The sequence below is a fragment of the Hypoxylon fragiforme genome (assembly GCF_022984875.1).
Source record: "Hypoxylon fragiforme strain CBS 206.31 chromosome Unknown GGS25scaffold_1, whole genome shotgun sequence".
In the NCBI taxonomy this organism is placed as follows: Eukaryota; Fungi; Ascomycota; class Sordariomycetes; order Xylariales; family Hypoxylaceae; genus Hypoxylon; species Hypoxylon fragiforme.
In genome coordinates, this window is record NW_026054756.1 from 2,626,862 (window position 1) to 2,645,279 (window position 18,418).

An 18,418-nucleotide genomic window follows, 5' to 3' on the forward strand; every position below is an offset into this window, starting at 1 on the left:
CATGTCCGACACATAGATCACAAAAACAACATTCCATTCTTCTCGAATGGTTGCATCTAGTTAAACGACCTAAGATGTCTTAATGGAACTAAATTTAGGAATGATTAGCTATTGAGAGATATTAGTAGCATGGAAGTATTGGGAGTTAGCACGGCAATGAAGACTCTAGTGCTTCCTAGAATAAAGACTTCAGAGGAGTCGCCCACCCCTAACCCCCCTTTTTCTACCTGATGAGTTTTATAGGTAGTAAAGAATGTTCTGACTTCCAAGGTTTCCATGAAAGTTGTCAGCATGTTCTCAAGATTGTTAGATAGACTTTGAAGGGTGAAAATGATTAACGAATATATATATATATATAGAAGCTAAGTAGATATAAGTCTGTAATAGTAATTAATACACGTATAAACCAGACCAAAAAAAACGGTCTTATTCCTTATCCAACGTAATCCTCAGCGACGGCGACGTGACACTAAGCACCTTCCCCTCCGCATCCAGGTTGAAGATCAGCTCGTCCATGGCCGCAGACCCATATATGACCGACTCGATCGAGACCCACGAGCCACACTCGGTCGAGAACATCCTGCCGTCGCGCCTCGGGCTGTCCGCGTCCTCGAACATCGCCTTGAACGCGACCCGCTTTCCCACGCCGTCGGTGCCCGGGCCCTCGAGCCCGGTGGGGTACAGCCGGATGCGCGGGGTCACGGGCGTGTACTGGTTCTGCAGCACCGTCGATATCCACCGGAAGTCGGTGCCGTTGCTGAACCACTGCGATATGCTCATCCCCGGCAGGTCGTCAGTGGTGATCGTCATGGAGGAGTTTATGGAGGAGTCGTGGAAGGAGTAGTGCCCGCTGTACAGGGACCCGGCCTCTGCGCGGGCGGCGGCTTCGAGGGCGGGGAGGAGGGGCTCGCCGATGATGTCTGCTCCTGCGTCAGTTTCTGGTTTTTTTTTTCGTTCTTCTTGCATCCTTAAAAAGTGTCCCATCCCAACGATGCAGTGATGATAGCAAGAGAATACATACCAGCGAGACCAAAGCCCACATTCGGCGGCAGTTCCCCCGCGACCAGGATCGAGATCCCAACGTTGAAGTCGGGCATGATTGCCAAGAGCGAGCTGTAGTCGCCGATGTTCCCGGCCTTGTTGTAGGCAGTCGTGTATCGATACGTGTCTTCGAGCTTTATCCGCCGCGCGCCCCAGGGCATGCCGACCATGGCGAGCGGGTCCGAGGAGAAGGCGAAGGGCTTCAGCCACCGCCGAGTGACGACGGGGGAGAGCAGCTTGTTGCTGAGGATGGCGCGGCCGAGGTTCGATATGTCGGATGCTGAGGAGTACATGTTGCCGGCGCTTTTCGGTGCTGTTAGCTACTCACTACCTAGGTATGTACATTTTCAGGGGCAGTAGGTGTTAGTGAGCTGGTGAAACTTACGCCACAGACTCTCCAATGTCAAAAGACCACCCCGTCGCCGTCTGGTTCCCGGGAATGATGCCACGTGAGGCCCGCGGGGCCCGGAGAGACGTGTTGTTTAACCCCAGGGGATTGATGATCGAGTCTTGCACCAAGGATGTGAAAGACTTGCCGGTGATGGTTTCGAGGGCATAGCCGCTGAAGTAGAAAGTAAACTTTAGTAAAGTACTATTGTGACCACGCGTGGTAGGTAAACGATGCTAAAACACTCACAGGAGTTGGAACGCTACGTTGGAATATGCCGGCGTCTCGTAGGGGGCTAGGGAGGGGTAGAATGAAATGATTCCGGCGAAGAATTCTGGATAAGGGGGTTGTGTTAGTATCAGGGGTACAGCTAAGTAGAACATTTTTGAACCTACGCGCTCGATCACAGGTTGGGTATGCTCCGCACTATAATATCCAAGGTTAGCAATCGGGAAGGCCTGTATGGGTAATTATCGAAGTATTTACTCACCGGAGGTTTTTGATCCTGGGCCAGAGGCGGAAACCCGTACTGCACCACATTGTCCCTCGTCTCGCTCGACTGGGTCAGTTCTCCCAATAGCGCATCTACCACCCATCAGCTTGATAACGGGGGTCCAAGGTCGAGCATGATACGAACATTCACGCGGGATGCCTGTCATCTGCGTAGCCAGACCTCCGAGGGTGATATCATTCCAATCTATGTCACTCACCGGGTCCGACTGATTGGCGACTGCTTGAAGTTCCGGTATGTAATTCGTGACAGGCTCGTGCCAGTACTTCTCGCCAGCATTGATCAGAAAGGCGTATATCGTGAATATCTTCGTCAAGCTCCCGAGCCGGAAAACCGTGTTCTCGTCGACCCTCCTCACTCCGGTGGTGTTCGGCGGGAGGTTAGGTGCCGTGTGCGACACGGAGAATAGGGGCTCTTCCTCGTCCGCCGAGAAGACCTGCACAGATAAGGAGTAGTTCTGGGCTCCCGCTGTGATATTGGCGAATGTGCTGGTCAGGTTCGCCACTGCGGCCTTAATAGCGTCGCTCTGGGAAAGCAGGCGAGGCTTGGGGAAAACAGGTCCGTCGAGGGGGCATGTTGGCGACGCGCCTACGAGCGAGACGATACAGCCCAGCACGACGCTAATCCTACCGACGAGCATCTTGGAGATATAGAAATTGAACTAGGGAAACGGTAACCTAAAAGTTACATAACCGAAGAGTATCTTAAGAACTGGAAGACATATAGCTGAGGACCTAATGGTAGCCGACATCAACGTTCCCGGGAAACCATGTGAATATATAGATAGTTACTCTTGGCGGGTAGGTAGATACAGATCCCCAAAAAGCAACCCTTGAAATTGAGAGCATCCAGGTAACGCGCCCACCCCATCGGAATCTCACATTCGACGTAGCATATAGAGACCTGCGCGGCCAATGACATGATGCTACCGATATCATGGCTAAAGGCAGAGATCCGAATTAGAGAAATGAAACCTTGGGTTACCATACCAAGTCCCTGAGTGCCGTATATGATGAAAGCCTAGGCTCGGAATGACATATCTACCTGAGGAGGGGCCTGGTAGGTAGGTAAGGTAGCTATCGTACTTGCACATTGGATGTGGAGATTGCTACATACTGCAGGCAAATAATAAACCGTACCTAGAATTAGATAATTACTGCAAGGCCGCGGGAGGCAGCATGCCTAGGTAGTAGTAAAGATACACCTACCTATTGTAGGTACCTAAAAGCACGATATCAATAAATATAAAGGAGGCTGCAGCAACCTTATCTAGATTTCCCGCTTTGTCTTACACTAATTACTGGGCATCTACTTGGGTAGTTTGACAGGAGATGAGCTTTGTCGGGGAGCATCCAATGAGAGCATGCAGTAGCTCAGCGCGACGCGGTATGGTCGCGGGAAGGAAAAGCAATCGCTGAAGCTCTATTCAACTAAGACATTTTTGTACCCCGTTTTTATGCCCGCATCGGGCGACCAGAATCACCAGATAATTGCCTGCTGGGTACCTATTCGTACTGTCCTTCCTTAAAAGGAATGTATGCATGTACTTGCCTAGGCTTCGCTCTCACGATACAGCCTACCTAGATAGACAGCCCTGGCCATCCACGGGTAAAGAGACCCCTATCGCGCTATTCAAATAGCCACGAAGAGCTGCTCGAGTCTTGGCGTGTATATTGCGACATCACATTGTCAGCTGTTGTCGACGGAAGAAGGTACAGTCCTACCCAAATGAGACATACTCCTTGAACGTGCTAACAGAAGTAGATTGGCCGGAGGATCTATAAGAAGGGTATCTTTTACGCACATCATAAGGCTATACTATTCACTGCCATGTGGTAAAGTTTACTACTTGTGTGGGGTTAATGGTATAATGGTATGAAAACCAGCGCGCATTATAACAGTACCTGTGAAATGCCATTTTCAGTGAATATGAGGCCAGCATTCACATACTCTGTTGCCTTCAAAGACACCAAAGACACTGTAAAGAGCTCTGTTGTGATTAATATAATTCCAATTAAGTTAAATTTTCCCACTTTCTTATAGTCGCACAAGCCCCTGAATGACTCGGGCAGATGCATCGTATAGCAACACCCACAACTTCGCGTTATTTCTAACATCGCGCTTCCATGATATTTACACGCGTATGGCCCCCTTTCAAGATGGTTGATTGTGTGGTACAATGCGAATATCCGACTACGATGAGTATGCTCAAAACGTGAAATACTTAGTTTTCCCCTCAAGAAAACAGGCAAATACATGTCAGAAGAACGATTCAACTGAATGAATACGTGAGACAGGTGTGACCTGTATTGGCAATGGGGCCTGTTGGAGATTTGCTCCATGTGACTGACTATACCAGTCTATCTACGCATGTCTACCTATGAAGATTGCCCTGATGCGTCCTTATTCTGGAAGGTAATTCAGATGAACAAGGCCTTTCTGCCAGTTACCGATGCATATGAGATACACAGCATCACCTACCCAACTCATGTGAGGGTTGTATGGTCTGCCAATATAAATGATTTTGCTTGGGGGAGATTCGACCTTTCTCTGTGAAGAAAGCTAAGCTAAGCATCTACCAATACCTATATCAAAAACCTCCTATCTCAAGACTTAAGTGCAGTGCGCCATATTAATCAAACCACCTAGACCCATCACAACACACACTTGCGAAAGAAACCACCGTAACGATGCATCTCTCCCCCTTCACCACCTACCTCATCCTCAGCCTCCCCTCCCTCTGTCTCGGCAGCCCCTCCGCCCCTCCGCCCCTCCCCGCCATCGCCGGGCCCTTCACCACACACCAAATCCAGCACCCCAACGGCAGCACCGTCAGCCTACACCTCTCCAGCTCGTACCAGCACCACCCAGGCGACGGCGACGACGGCAAAGCCACCACCAACCACAGCGCCGCCCCCCGCCGCCCCCGCCGCCGCTTCCACAAGACCTACAACCACAACGCCACGCACACCGAGATCTGCGCGGAAACCACCTTCGTCGCGACCTCGACCGCCGACTCGGCGCTGAGCAGCGACTGCTCCGCGATCGCCGCGGGGCTGCGAGCCGATCCGGGGTTCTTCGCGACGGGGGACTACGCCGCAGGCCAGGACTACAACTACCTGGCCGTATGCGGGACGTGCGCGTTCGGCGTGCGCAGTCGGGGCGCCGGGGAGGTCGATGTCGGGAGCAAGGACGTGGTGGACAACATTGACGTTTCGGTGCTGCGGTTTGATCGCGGCGGCCGCGTTGGCGCGACGGGGTCGTTCGCGTGTGGTGGGGTGCCGGTTGACTGGGCTGTGTTGCGCGCGGCTTGAGAACCTATCTTGGTAGATGCTTACCTAGTAATATACCTAGTAATATGAAATGAAGTTCGAAATGTAGTCTTCGAAATTATTAAAAGGGGGGTGGATTGCATCCCCGTGAACGAGATATAGGGGGTAATTATAGGAGTAATCCGGCATGAAACTAACTAGATTAGGGCCACGGTGTAGCTAAGTCGCCCGATTAGTTCTTGTGCTTGATACTAGGCATTTGAATTGGAACGGGATACGGAATGGATTTGAATGTTGGACATATCAGGTTGTTTTCATAAGCGAGATGTTCTTATTTGTCGCCAACATGTGGATTCGATGTACCTGGCAGTATTCCATTCACCTGATAGCCGAGCCAGTGAACATGTAGATACCTGTCGAGGTACGCACAGGAAATTTTTGTTTGATATTGGCATACGCCGTGTGCTCTTGAATTACGTATATATATAGCGACAAGATAATTGATTGCGACCATCGTGGTGGCCGATCTGGTGCCCATCTGCTTGGTAGGTTAAGTAGATACCTACCTAGTGGTTTATGACCCGCCCAGCTATTCTCTACATCAAGATCCTCCTTTTTAAATCGGCGGAGAACATGTGTAATCCCAAGCTAAGCTATACAGAGTAGCTTCGAGTTATCAACATAATACGTACTCATGGAGGCCCCAAGCGAATGCAAAATACTTCATTTGTAGATTACCACTTGGACTCCTTTCGCTCCTGGAATCCCTTCAATATCCCAACGATTTTCTCGAGGGCGGTTAGGTAAGCTCTCAGCTCAACCGCAACATTGGCCTGATCATCTCCCAACTTGGGGTAGAAGTCTTTGCGATAGGGGCAAGCGCCCATGGCAGCGGAGAAGACAGGCTTGATAAGCATGCCGTGGTGTGGCTTGAGGGTCGAACCGTATGCGTTACGGAAAGAGGCAGAGAGTTCTTCGGATTCCTGAGCCAAGTTTTGGCTTAGTGCAATGCAGGTGAATTCCAAACCTCTAAGAGTAAAAGTAGTTAGTCGAATAGCCGTTTAATAAACATCCATTGAAAAAGTGAAATCATACCGAGTTAGCCATAGAAGTCCTTCGGTGGCGACGTGCTTCTTTGTCTTTAGCTCGTTGATGACAAGAGCTTGTAGGGTCTCAGAGTCGGCGGGGGCAGCGAGCTGGCGTTCGCGAATTTTCTTGTGGCTATTAGCACCAGGCAATTTTGTGAGGCAGTGTCGTTGGTGAGCATACCTTGACGTTGCCCAACATATCAGACTTCACGGGAGAGAAGGCAACGGAGCCAAGAATATCTATTTGTGGCTACTGGTTAGCAATTGTGTACCACAGATTGCAGAGTTACCAATGCTACGTGAACTCACCGAACATGGTAGTTAGAGACTCGGCGGCCTCGAGGAACTCGGTAGTAGAAATAGCATTGTCATTGTTGTTGTCGATGGGCACATCCACGAATGACTTCTTGAAGGTCTGGAGAAGAGTACCTCCGGCGGGGAAAGCGGGTGTAGACATGATTATCGTTGTTTGGTTAAAGCTCGAGCAAGATGGGACAAACTGGAGAGAGGAGTGAAAGACAAATAGTAGAAGAGAGAAATATGGTGTAGAATAGGTAGAGATCAATAGAAGAGCGGTCAACTAGGTAAGGTACCCTAGGTAGGTAGGTAGGTAGGTAGATATTAGGACGAGGAATTGTTAGACGAGTTTAAAAGTGGGTTGTAAGGAAAAGTGATGCAAAATAGCTTCAGTAATATGTATGTCCAGCTGTATCCTGTACTAGTATATCAGAGTTCAAATTGTTACCAATAAGAACATTTAGGTTGATGAGGGGGAGGGGTAAGGGTCAAGGGGCAAGTATTTAGTGCTAAGTGACAAGGGGATGGTGGGCGGGGTCAGGCATTATCGTACTCCGGCGTCTCTTCTTTCTTGCACTAGCCACAGGTTTGTTCTGTGACTTGAAAGCTTGAAACATTCCAGGTTTCAATGAACATTGAAATTCCGGCTCGCTTCAAGGTTGTGTAATAGGTACTATGTACTATGTACTGTGTACTCGAAGAGATGTGGCTTGTTTGTTCGGCTAGTTCCTTCAATTCACTTGAGAATAAATAACTACATGACGTCACTTTCAAATATTCATAATTCATCCCTTCCTTTCCCTACATCATACTAGGGCTCCTTTTACTTACCTCGAGTTACCAACCTACAATGTATCTGCACACACATGCACTTGTGTAAGTGATTCTCGTACGAGGTATGTAATGTACTCGTATAGCAGGTGTTCGAATTTCAAATCCCTAGCAGGCCAAAGGAGACTAAAAGCTAGCAGATCTTGGTTAAACATCTTAGCTGCCAGGAAAGACGTACGTACGCAGTACACATTATCACGGTATGCTATACATAGCATGTAGAGAATGACTGCCAAGAGTGTGCCGCATTACCGTGATGACCTCGAATCTTCAAAATAGGTAATACGGATTAAAGAAAAAGCTACATACCTGACCTAGTATCAACTGGTATGGCCTAGTACCTGGTAAATTTCTAGGTAAGACAACCTTGGAAGTTATCAGCCACCTATGACGATGTCGTTTGTCGTTTTTGTCTTTTGTCTTTTCTCTCTTCTCTTTTCTCTTTTCTTTTTATATACTAACCGAGTCCACGTATATTTTACTTAATGTTTCTCAACTCATCTAACCTACCTATCTACCCGCCACCTACCTATTGCATTTGGTTATCTACACATATCTCTCTCATACACTCCCCCCTAGATGATATTTTTGCCAAAAGTGATCTCGTCGTCTCTTCTTACATCTCTCAATTGCTACACGAGACGCCGTATACCACTAGCAGGTTATACTACCTATCAAGGTATCTAAGGTAGACAGCACGAGTAAACGTCAACTTCCGCCCACATTTGTCTCTGATTGCACCTCTGCGTCATCTTGACCCATTGGTCACTTAATGCTATACCGTCTAGAGAGTTACAATGGCTGGCTCTCAGGAACAGAATGGCGACTCTGCGGATAAATGGAAGCATCCGTTTCAGGAACTAAAGGAGAAGCTGAAGGACTCGCATCTACATGATGCAAAAATCAGTCTTATTCATACAAAGTATGTTCATATACTCAGGAATGAAGATTTTCCGACTCAACATGTTGACTTTGCGCTAGACATAAAATCGGCAAATTCGCAAATCTCGTAGGTTCCCCCCCTTTTTTCATATTAATTGTTCTCCCTAAACATAGTCACTCACAAAAGCAACCCCTGTGTAGTTTAACCCAGAGCACCGCCATGATGAAGATCATGAGAAGGCATGTGACGAGAAACGCAGTAAAATTGGCGATCAGCATCGTTTTAAATCGTATTTTCCAGAACGGGATGGAAATCTCATCAAATGGTATGTGGATGGTAGAAATTACTTCTGGGTAAGTGTTCTTCCTAGTCCTTTTGCTTCTGCTTCATTGCATCGTAGTCTAATCCCTTAGTAGGCTGTGTCAGAAGCTTTGGAGCAGGCAAAGGAAACCATCTACATCGCAGACTGGTGGCTTTCTCCTGAGCTCTTCTTGCGTAGGCCACCTTACTTCAACCAGGAATGGCGCCTGGACAAGATATTGAAACGTCGGGCTGAGGCTGGAGTAAAAATATTCGTTATCGTGTACCGCGAGGTAGAAGCTGCGATAACCTGCAATTCTGAGCATACGAAGCATGCACTACAAAGTCTATGTCCTGAGGGAACTCCTGGGTACGGTAACATCAAGGTTATGCGGCACCCTGATCACAATGTCCTAGAAAATGCAGCAGATATGACTTTCTATTGGGCCCATCACGAGAAACTCATTGTCATAGACTATGCGATGGCGTTTATTGGAGGCCTAGATCTTTGCTTCGGTCGTTGGGACAATCACCAACATATTCTCTCGGATGTCCACCCGGAAGGGGTCAGCAACGAAATTTGGCCTGGCCAAGACTTCAATAACAACCGCATAATGGATTTTCAGAACGTTCAAGATTGGAAGCAGAACGAGCTGAGCAAAGCTGATTACGGACGCATGCCTTGGCATGATGTAGCAATGGGATTGATTGGTCCTTGCGTTTATGACATCGCAGAGCATTTCGTCTTGCGTTGGAATTTCGTAAAGCGAGACAAGTACAAGCGCGACGACAGGTTCGATTGGCTCATGCTGCGGGGCCGTGAAGGCGAGGAAGATGAGGCCCTCGTAGGTGTTCAACGGCCGAAACACCCTGTTGGGGAATACATTCTTCATCCCCTTACACCCGTCGAAAGCAAAAACCTGGACAATCGAGGGACGATGCACGCCCAGATTGTCCGAAGCAGCGCCGACTGGTCTAGCGGCATTCTAACTGATCATAGTATTCAGAATGCGTACTCGGAGATCATTCGTAACGCCGAGCACTATGTATACATCGAGAATCAGTTCTTTATTACTGCTACGGGCGATCAGCAATCACCTATACACAACACGATAGGAAGAGCAATTGTAGATGCCTGCGTCAGAGCTGGCAAGGAAAAGAGAAAGTTCCGGGTTATCATCCTCATTCCTGGTATACCTGGGTTTGCCGGTGACCTACGTGACGATGCAGCTACTGGAACACGTGCTATCATGGATTATCAGTACAAATCAATATGCCGCGGGGAACATTCAATATTTGAGCAGATCCGCGCACAGGGTGTTGATCCAACGGATCATATATTTGTCTTCAATCTGCGATCATACGACCGGTTGAATAAGACACCCTCGGTCAAGAAACAAGAGGAAGCGTCTGGTGTCAAGTATCACGAAGTCCAACGTGCCGAAGCAGAGGAGATTATGAGTGAAGGCATCCACGGCAGCGAAGATGTCGAGGGTGAACGGGACCAGCATATGGGTAAGCGAGAAGAACAGAGAGAGGGCGGGGAGTTGTCAACCAGCATCGAAGCGAAACGCCGTTTTGAGGCAGCTAAAGAAGAAAGTCACGAGACGAAGTCGGTTTACAGCGTAGCTCATCACGCCATGGCAAATACTGGAAAAGTATCGGAAGAAATCTGGGAGGGCGAACCTCAGGAAGAAGTCGATAATTGGATCCAAGAGGAGCTGTATATCCATGCCAAGCTCTTAATTGTGGACGATCGCATTGTGGTTTGCGGCTCCAGCAACTTAAATGACCGAAGTCAATTAGGCAATCACGACAGCGAGTTGTCCATCGTGATGGAAGATACCGATAGAATCCAGAGTACCATGGATGGGCAGTCGTTCGAGGCAGGGAAGCACGCTGCCACCTTGAGGCGTTACCTGTGGCGAGAACATCTAGGTCTGCTACCGCCACAACCTCACGATGCTAGTAATGACCAGAACGCGCATCCACCAGGAGAGAGGTCACCGAACGACATCTGGGATGGGGATGAAAGTTACAAGTTTGTCGAAGACCCTATGAGCGACGAGCTATGGGATATGTGGACTACCAACGCGACAAAGAACACAGAAATCTTTAGGCACTTATTCCATGCTGACCCTGACGATCACGGTAAGTTTTCAGACTGACAGACTCCGCTTAATATTATAATATTATTAGAACTAACTGGCACAAAGTGAAAACGTTTGATGATTACAACACCTTTCTGCCGCCAAAGGGGGTCAAGGCCGGCCATATATTCGATCGGTTTTTGCCTCCAGAGGACATTCGTGCGAAATTAGACCAGGTCAAAGGACATCTTGTATGGATGCCGCTGGACTATTTGATGGATGCCAACATGGCTGAAACGGGCTTACAAGTGAATTCGTGGACAGAGAGCGTGTACACTTAGGACACGAGACTATTACTAACCACCGGCTGGTAATCCACTGGGGGCGATATAAATACTAGGTACCCGGCGTTGGGGGCGCTTTCTCGGCAAGGAAACCGGGCTCTCTATTAGATAATTCCCAAACAGCCATAGGTACTTCCTCATCTCCCATGTTTTGCGATAAGACACCGACGACACAGCTTAATGCAATCATCAAATGATTAACACAGGTACCTAATATATCCTAGGTAGGTAGATAATTACTACGTGAACTCTCTAATCTAGGTACTCATGTGAAAACAGAATGTTGGCCAAGTAATATTTCCTATATTTAACATCCATGATGGACAAGGTCACTTATAAATACTACTCATACTTATAGCTGAGCATGGAACTGCACATGGTTGGCTGTCACCCCCAGACTTATAGACAAAGTACCCCTGTAAAAGTGGATGAGGGAGACGTCGAAAGATCTAAATAAAGCTCACAGCAAATCGGAATCGGGATTCTTGCTGACTCAAGATCTTCAACGGCCGGAGTGCATCTCACGTACGTCAACACACCATATCTGATTGGATTCCTTCCGTGTTGGGAATGGGAATCTCACGGATCGTACCCTGCTTAGTAGCACAGCTGAGCTCGATTTAGCTTAGTTGCGTGGTAGGGCTGGAGCCATGATACCATGGCGATGTCGATCGAGAGAGACATCTTTATACCTAACCTATCTACCTATGTTACCTAATTTGTTGATAAACTGCCAAGCAGCCCTGGGCTGCCTTAATTTAAAGCAACTGACAAAGAGTTTCAAGGTTTACACTATAGGTTCCAGGTTGGGTGTTATCAAGTTCGAAAGTCCTGCGGTATAGTTGACTTATATAATACCGGTGGGCTGCTTCGGACTATGCCTGGTTACTAAGTCTCCTACTTACCGGATTTCTTTGATATATACCTCTGTAGGCGCCATCGTAGAATTCACCCAGGAGGTTTATCGATGGTAGTCTTGAGTACGATCACATCATTACCTTACCTACCTGTATAACATCCTCCTTTACTCACTTACCCTCCATAATAAAATACCTAGGTGTTGAACACCAAACCAAACCAGCCCGCCCTCCTATCTCTACAAGTGCATCAAGCAACGAGAGCTCCAGCAACTCTAGATTGCCGACACGCTTTCTTCTTTTTTTCGCCCTTTTTCTCCCTTCTAAAATACCTACCTACTCTCCCAATGAGCCACCCCACCGGCCTCCTAGCCGGCATCGCCACCGCCAGCGCCGCCGCCGTCCTCATCCTCGTCGCCGCAACCGTCTTCATCCTCGTCCCCAGACTGCGGCGCAGGGCGGAGAGGAAACGGTCCAGGAAAAATAACCACTACATCGGTCTGCCGCCGGCACAGTATCCCGGGTTCGAGTATCCGGGGTATACTTATAGAGGAGAGGGAATAGGAGGAGGAGGAGGTGGTGATGCGGAGGCAGCGCAGGGGATGGAGCAGGTTCCTGCTGAGCCGGCGCCGGCGCATTGGCGGTATTGGGGTCGGCGGGAGGGGTGAAATGGGCGTGAGATGGATGAATGGAGATGGAGTTACAACACCTACCTAATACGGGATACGAGAAATGGTATGTAAAGGCGAGGGCAAAAGGAAAAGAAAAGTTGGCGAGTTGGGGTAGAGCTATCATAGGCCGATGTAACGCATCAGGGTCCGCATAGCTTGGAGACGATGTGATGTGATGCCCCGAGTCTGGGGTAAAAAGGGTGGAAAAAGTTGGTCAAAAGATGGACGAAAGCCTAAAGAGCTCTGGTGAAGAACAAGGGCCGCGGCGAGGGCACCGACAATGACGGTGACTCGCGCGCATACGAAACACGTTCACCATTTATTTGCTACCTACTAACCTAGGCACCTACCTAGACACCTTTCACCTGCCTCACTTACCTACCTACCTAGCACCCCCGTCTATAAACACCTGACATAATACGGGAACCGCTGCGCCGTGTCCCTCGCCCCTTCTTTCCCAAAGCATACCATCTACCCCTACCCCGTCGAATTGCGTCGCCGCGATTGGGCAGGATTTGCTTTTTTAGTAGCCGCCGGGTGAATTGAGTGAGCATTTTTTGGAGTTCGCTCGCTTACGACCTGGGCACCACCCCAAAAAGAAGAGAAAAAAGGCTTGGCCAAATGTGGGGGAAAGGGGACCTCAATCATGGCATCATATACGCTCTCTTTGCTACCCTTGCCCTCGGCGTATAAACATGCGAGGAGGTGAGGAGTTATTGCTTAGGAGTTGGTATATCCCCATCCCCCTGGTACAACTGCAGGTGTATTTGGGGTGTGAACTTGTCATGAGGGGAGAAGAGAGAGCGTGCTGGATGTAATGCGACTGGATGGTCAGGGGTTAGGTACATACCGATTCAGCTTGCTCGCTTAAGCTCTGCTCTGCAGGTAGCGGGTCTACCATATGACTACATATATATCTATATATATATATATATATATAGATCCTGTCTAGGCATCTAGAATTTTAGTTAGGTATAAGAAACCTGGTCCGTTACCAAAACTTCGTCTACGACCAGCTAGAAGAAAGGAACCACCGCGTGAAGAAGACCCCATTCCCGTATCCTACCTACCTATCTCTCTCTCTACGCCCCTACTCCTCCACCACCACCACCACCACCACCATGCACCTCCCCTCCCTCCCCTGGATCGCCCTCCTCTCCGCCGCCTCCATGGCGACAGCCCGCCCACCAGCCGCAGCATCAAGCTCCACCGCCGCCGCCAAACCCCCCGCCTTCTTCCTCGCGGGCGACTCAACGACGGCCGTCGACGGCGGGTGGGGCAACGGGTTCCTGGCGCCGCTCATCAGCCCGGCCTGGGGCGTCAACGTCGGGAAGAGCGGGGCCACGACGGTGTCGTTCGTCGCGGGGGGATACTGGGAGAACGTGACGACGCATTTGAAGGAGAACGCGGAGGAGTTCGAGTGCTATGTTACCATCAGTGTAAGGATGCCCCCCCCCCTACCTAAGCTTTAAGGGGTGGCATTTTTTCTTTCTTTTTTCTTACGTGCGTAGTTCGGGCACAACGACCAGAAAGAAGCCAGCGGCATCACGCTGGAGCAGTACCAGGCGAACCTGGTCCGCTTCGCCAACGAGGTCAAGTCGCTGGGCGGCACGCCGGTAAGCTTCCCCCTCTCTCTTATCTCTTACTCTATACCTACCTACATACCTACCCCCTTAATTCTTTATTCCCCATAGGGGTACGGTAAAAAGCAAAGAAGAGGGGGCAGTAGGTAACATAGCTATCTAAAAGGGGGGGGTTCTTTCTCCCCTTTATCCAACAAGCCTACCTACCTACTAATACTAAAACCGTTTTTGTTTTTAAAAAAACCACAGCTCCTCACCACGTCCCTCACCCGGCGCGCCTTCCCCTCCAACTCGCCGCACAACGCCACGGACTCCCTGCACGACCAGCGCCTCGCGACCATCGCGGCGGCCGCCTCCACAAACTCCACCGTCGTCGACCTGAACGCCGCGAGCCTCGCGTACGTGAACGCGATCGGCAAGGACGCCGCGTGGGCGTACAACTACGCGGGGACGGGCTCGGCAGCAGACACGACGCACCTGAACCCGTGGGGCGAGGTGGTGTTTGGGAGGATGGTGGCGGATCTGGTGGTGCGGGCGAGGCCGGAGATGGAGGGGTGGGTGCGGAAGAATGAGACGCTGAGTGAGGCGATTTGGAGCGGGGTGCCGGCTTGAGGGAGGCTGTTATGTGGCTTAGGTATGGTTGGTAAGTAAGGTGCGTTAAGTAAGTAGCTGATGATGTTCCCATTGAATAAAGCACGTATAACAAACACGTTGTTACAGAATACAGGAGAAGCAGTAAGTAATTTCGTTGTTTTGCTAAAGCACCTTTTAAAGCCCATCAATGTCGGTCTGCTATTCGCTTTTTATGCCTCCATGCTCCTGTTTTAGCCACGTGCATGACATCAAGCAAGTATGTATATAGGTAGCCTAGACAAGTAGGTAGGCAGGTATATACTTAAGGTATATGTGTGTTCTGTTGAACTTCCCAGGGTGCTTTCATGCCCCATATCGATATCACATATCCCGCCGCCCAAAACTACCATCCCCTTCCAGCCATCTTCTGATCCGCCCTCATACTGCTAACACTAATACCCACCATCGCCTCACCAAGACCCTCGCTGCACTCCGCCAACACCGCCGGGTCCTGGAAATGCGTCGTGGCCCTAACAATAGCCTTCGCCCGCTTCGCCGCGTCGCCTGACTTGAATATACCACTGCCGACAAACACGCCGTCGCAGCCCAACTGCATCATCAGCGCAGCATCCGCCGGCGTCGCCACCCCGCCCGCGGCAAAGTTGACGACCGGCAGGCGGCCCAGCTCCGCCGTCTGCTTCAGTAGCGCGGCGTCGCACTCGAACTCTCTGGCCAGCGCGCGGATGGCGAGGTCGCCACCTTCTTGGAGAGCGGACTTCGCGCGCGCGATGTCGCGGTTGACGGTGCGCATGTGCTTGACAGCCTCGACGACATCGCCGGTGCCGGCCTCGCCTTTCGTGCGGATCATGGCGGCGCCCTCGGCGATGCGGCGCAGGGCCTCGGGGAGGTTGCGGCAGCCGCAGACGAAGGGGATCTTGAAGGGGGTCTTCTCGACGTGGTAGGTGTCGTCGGCGGGGGTGAGGACCTCGCTCTCGTCGATGTAGTCGACGCCGAGGGCGGCGAGGATCTGGCACTCGACGAAGTGGCCGATGCGGGCCTTGGCCATGACGGGGATCGTCACGGCGTCCTGGATCTCCTTGATCTTGGCCGGGTCCGACATGCGCGCGACGCCGCCCTCGGCCCGGATGTCGGCCGGCACGCGCTCGAGGGCCATGACGGCGCAGGCGCCGGCTTCTTCGGCGATGCGCGCTTGCGCGGCGTCCGTCACGTCCATGATTACGCCGCCCTTGAGCATCTGGGCTAGGCCGGCTTTGATGATGAAGTCATTGTTGGAGGAGGAGGATAGGGAGGTGCCATTGGTAGGCGCCGAAGCGGTGGCGTTCATGTCGTTCGTCATGGCTAGGTTGGTTGGTAGGTAGGTACTGGGTGATTTTGCTCTACGAGAGGGAGTACTAGAGTAGAAGATGGAGGAGAATTTGTGTAGCTGTAGGAGAGAAAGAAGAGGAGCAATGGATCGGTGTTTGATAAGTACCTATAATTCGAAAATGTTCAAATACCATCAAAGATCCTTCGGTGTTTGCTCGACTCGATTCGACTTGGGTGAGTAATACCGGAGCCGTTCATAGCCGTGTTTAGTGATGTACATGATGAAAATTCAGGGTCCATGCAGGCTCGAACTGTAATTTAGTCACTGCCCAGTGTATAAAGTAACATGTACATTGAGGTTCAACGGCTCAATGGTGTAAGTAACAAACAAAGGGACCAGAGAGTTCAAAAGGTTAATTCTTGGGTTGCCAATCAGAAGAAACCCTAGGAGTCACTATTGTTAATTTGTTAGTTACTAGCGTGACTATGGTAAAGCGTTGGCATCCGCCGAGGTGGTTAGCGGAAAAGTTCCAAGTTCCGTGTATAAGAAAAGGAGAGATTCCGTACCCTTTTGCATGGTACATACCGGTACATGCCGGTACCTGTCTAGGACTTGAAGACTTGTCCCCGTATTCGGCCGGAATGACGCATATGATCCTGAGCTCGGTAAGGGAGGCTTAGGTAAGAATAAAGGGATCCATGGATGTATCCATATGTAGTAGAATAGTATAAACTCTAAATGCCTCGTATTGATATGTACTAGGTACAAACATCTCAAAGTGTGAACTGGTCCTATCCCGGCAATCATCAGTATATTAAGTTCCCTAGGTTAGGACCCTAGCATCAGATAAAAAGGGGACTCGCATATCTTGGCTGCCTTTAACATCAAAAAAATATTATAAATTATTAGACCAGCCACGAACACGATCCGAGGAGAAACAAAAATGATAACCGTTGGCGTCCTTGCGCTTCAGGGGGGTTTCTCAGAACATCTTGTGTCTCTGCGTAAAGCAGCTGGATACTTATCGACTCTGTCGCCACCAAGACCAAGTTTCCAATTTGTCGAGGTTCGCAACTCGAATCAGTTATCCGCATGCGACGCGCTTGTCATACCTGGCGGAGAGAGCACCACCCTTTCACTCGTAGCCGCCCAGTCCGGCTTGTTGGAACCTTTACGAAAGTTCGTCAAGTGAGTATGCACTATACACCAAGTCATACAAGGAATTTCTTTTGAGTTGATGCCTGTTAACACCTTTTTCATCGCCGTTATAAGAGTTAGCAAGAAGCCAACCTGGGGCACATGTGCTGGTCTCATATTTCTATCAGAACAAGCGAGCGCCGCGAAGCGAGGTGGCCAAGAGCTGGTCGGTGGACTTGATGTCAAGGTCCACCGCAACCATTTCGGTCGCCAGAGAGAAAGCTTCGTGACAGATCTGGAATTGCCCTTCCTATCTGAAAACACCAATGGGGCAACAGCCGCCCCCTTTCCGGCCGTCTTCATTCGAGCTCCCGTCGTGGATCAGATCTTATCTGATGATGTCAATGAGTCGATTGAAGACAGCATGGAAAGCATAACGCTAAATAATGCGACAGAGGCTTCTGAAGATCCGTTACGGCGCGCAAACCCGAAGGTTGAGATTTTAGCGGTTCTCCCAGGACGTCATGCTTCAAATAAAAAAGCGACCGCGGCTGTGGCTGCAGGTTTAGATGCTCAGGCTGTAGCTCCGAAAGGAGAAGGAGACATCGTAGCCCTAAGACAAGGGAACGTGTTCGGGACGAGCTTCCATCCAGAACTGACAGGCGATATACGAATACACGTATGGTGGTTGGAGCAGATAGCAAAGTCGTGATGATAAAAACGATTGTTACAATTTAGAGAATAAAATTAAACTCGAATGCCTTCCAACATAATAGGTAGCTACCTGACCTAGGTAGGTTATCTATCAACGGACTTACTACTTACATGCTAAGTACCTATGTAGTAGATCTAATGCGGGTAGTAAACCCGGTAGTCAAAGGCGTCGAGTACTCGGACTTGCGGGGTACATCGATTTCAGGGACAGTCAAGTCAAGCCAAGTCAAGAATGGGGGTTCGTTCGTGTATCTCGGAATAGTATACGAACCTATGTATATTCCTTATCACGGCCTGCCAAACCGTGTGACAAATAAAAATCACCATCCTGCCTTGTTTCTCCCGGGAACTAGGTAACCTCCATGATAATCATTATAACTAGTACTACTATATAGATTTAGGTAGGCACTAAATACCTACTTACCTACCTAGGTAGAGATAGCCTTTAGCGGGGTATTGATCGAACTATCGCCAGTCCCTAGTGCTCGGTACCTACCGGTAGGTAAAGCTG

General features: G+C 49.8%; 9 protein-coding genes across 9 annotated transcripts; 4 read left to right on the forward strand and 5 right to left on the reverse strand.

Moving 5' to 3' along the window:
- Positions 1-342: 342 nt before the first annotated feature.
- On the reverse strand, positions 343-3,182 carry GGS25DRAFT_470819 (beta-lactamase/transpeptidase-like protein). The gene is made up of 7 exons (XM_049259283.1): positions 2,067-3,182; positions 1,920-2,014; positions 1,825-1,855; positions 1,679-1,763; positions 1,427-1,603; positions 1,022-1,344; positions 343-920 (listed from the first exon to the last, which is right to left on the reverse strand). Exons 1-7 carry the CDS (start codon positions 2,578-2,580, stop codon positions 427-429), a joined length of 1,719 nt encoding a protein of 572 aa, XP_049121560.1. The 5' UTR covers positions 2,581-3,182; the 3' UTR covers positions 343-426.
- GGS25DRAFT_470821 (uncharacterized protein) lies at positions 3,183-4,640 on the reverse strand. The gene is made up of 2 exons (XM_049259284.1): positions 3,705-4,640; positions 3,183-3,652 (listed from the first exon to the last, which is right to left on the reverse strand). Exon 1 carries the CDS (start codon positions 4,280-4,282, stop codon positions 3,833-3,835), a length of 450 nt encoding a protein of 149 aa, XP_049121561.1. The 5' UTR covers positions 4,283-4,640; the 3' UTR covers positions 3,183-3,652; positions 3,705-3,832.
- On the forward strand, positions 4,488-5,503 carry GGS25DRAFT_470822 (putative necrosis-inducing factor-domain-containing protein). The gene has a single exon (XM_049259285.1). The coding sequence runs from the start codon at positions 4,631-4,633 to the stop codon at positions 5,252-5,254; it is 624 nt and encodes a 207-aa protein (XP_049121562.1). The 5' UTR covers positions 4,488-4,630; the 3' UTR covers positions 5,255-5,503.
- A 345-nt stretch (positions 5,504-5,848) lies between these two features.
- On the reverse strand, positions 5,849-6,965 carry GGS25DRAFT_39936 (het-c). The gene is made up of 4 exons (XM_049258407.1): positions 6,610-6,965; positions 6,482-6,540; positions 6,308-6,426; positions 5,849-6,241 (listed from the first exon to the last, which is right to left on the reverse strand). The coding sequence occupies exons 1-4, from the start codon at positions 6,755-6,757 to the stop codon at positions 5,947-5,949; spliced, it is 621 nt and encodes a 206-aa protein (XP_049121563.1). The 5' UTR covers positions 6,758-6,965; the 3' UTR covers positions 5,849-5,946.
- Positions 6,966-8,225: 1,260 nt separating this feature from the next.
- GGS25DRAFT_517075 (phospholipase D/nuclease) lies at positions 8,226-11,042 on the forward strand (the record flags this gene model as incomplete). Its single annotated transcript, XM_049263322.1, has 5 exons — positions 8,226-8,350; positions 8,410-8,437; positions 8,512-8,664; positions 8,728-10,762; positions 10,828-11,042. 5 exons carry the CDS (start codon positions 8,226-8,228, stop codon positions 11,040-11,042), a joined length of 2,556 nt encoding a protein of 851 aa, XP_049121564.1.
- Positions 11,043-12,109: 1,067 nt separating this feature from the next.
- Positions 12,110-12,874, reverse strand: GGS25DRAFT_39976 (uncharacterized protein). The gene has a single exon (XM_049258409.1). It carries the CDS (start codon positions 12,695-12,697, stop codon positions 12,332-12,334), a length of 366 nt encoding a protein of 121 aa, XP_049121565.1. The 5' UTR covers positions 12,698-12,874; the 3' UTR covers positions 12,110-12,331.
- Positions 12,875-13,457: 583 nt separating this feature from the next.
- On the forward strand, positions 13,458-15,097 carry GGS25DRAFT_527345 (carbohydrate esterase family 12 protein). Its single transcript, XM_049265079.1, has 3 exons — positions 13,458-14,012; positions 14,085-14,189; positions 14,406-15,097. The coding sequence occupies exons 1-3, from the start codon at positions 13,695-13,697 to the stop codon at positions 14,766-14,768; spliced, it is 786 nt and encodes a 261-aa protein (XP_049121566.1). The 5' UTR covers positions 13,458-13,694; the 3' UTR covers positions 14,769-15,097.
- GGS25DRAFT_40682 (SOR/SNZ family-domain-containing protein) lies at positions 14,988-16,313 on the reverse strand. The gene has a single exon (XM_049258468.1). The coding sequence runs from the start codon at positions 16,084-16,086 to the stop codon at positions 15,133-15,135; it is 954 nt and encodes a 317-aa protein (XP_049121567.1). The 5' UTR covers positions 16,087-16,313; the 3' UTR covers positions 14,988-15,132.
- Positions 16,314-16,868: 555 nt separating this feature from the next.
- On the forward strand, positions 16,869-18,196 carry GGS25DRAFT_40674 (SNO glutamine amidotransferase). The gene is made up of 2 exons (XM_049258467.1): positions 16,869-17,244; positions 17,329-18,196. The coding sequence occupies exons 1-2, from the start codon at positions 17,000-17,002 to the stop codon at positions 17,903-17,905; spliced, it is 822 nt and encodes a 273-aa protein (XP_049121568.1). The 5' UTR covers positions 16,869-16,999; the 3' UTR covers positions 17,906-18,196.
- Positions 18,197-18,418: the final 222 nt, after the last annotated feature.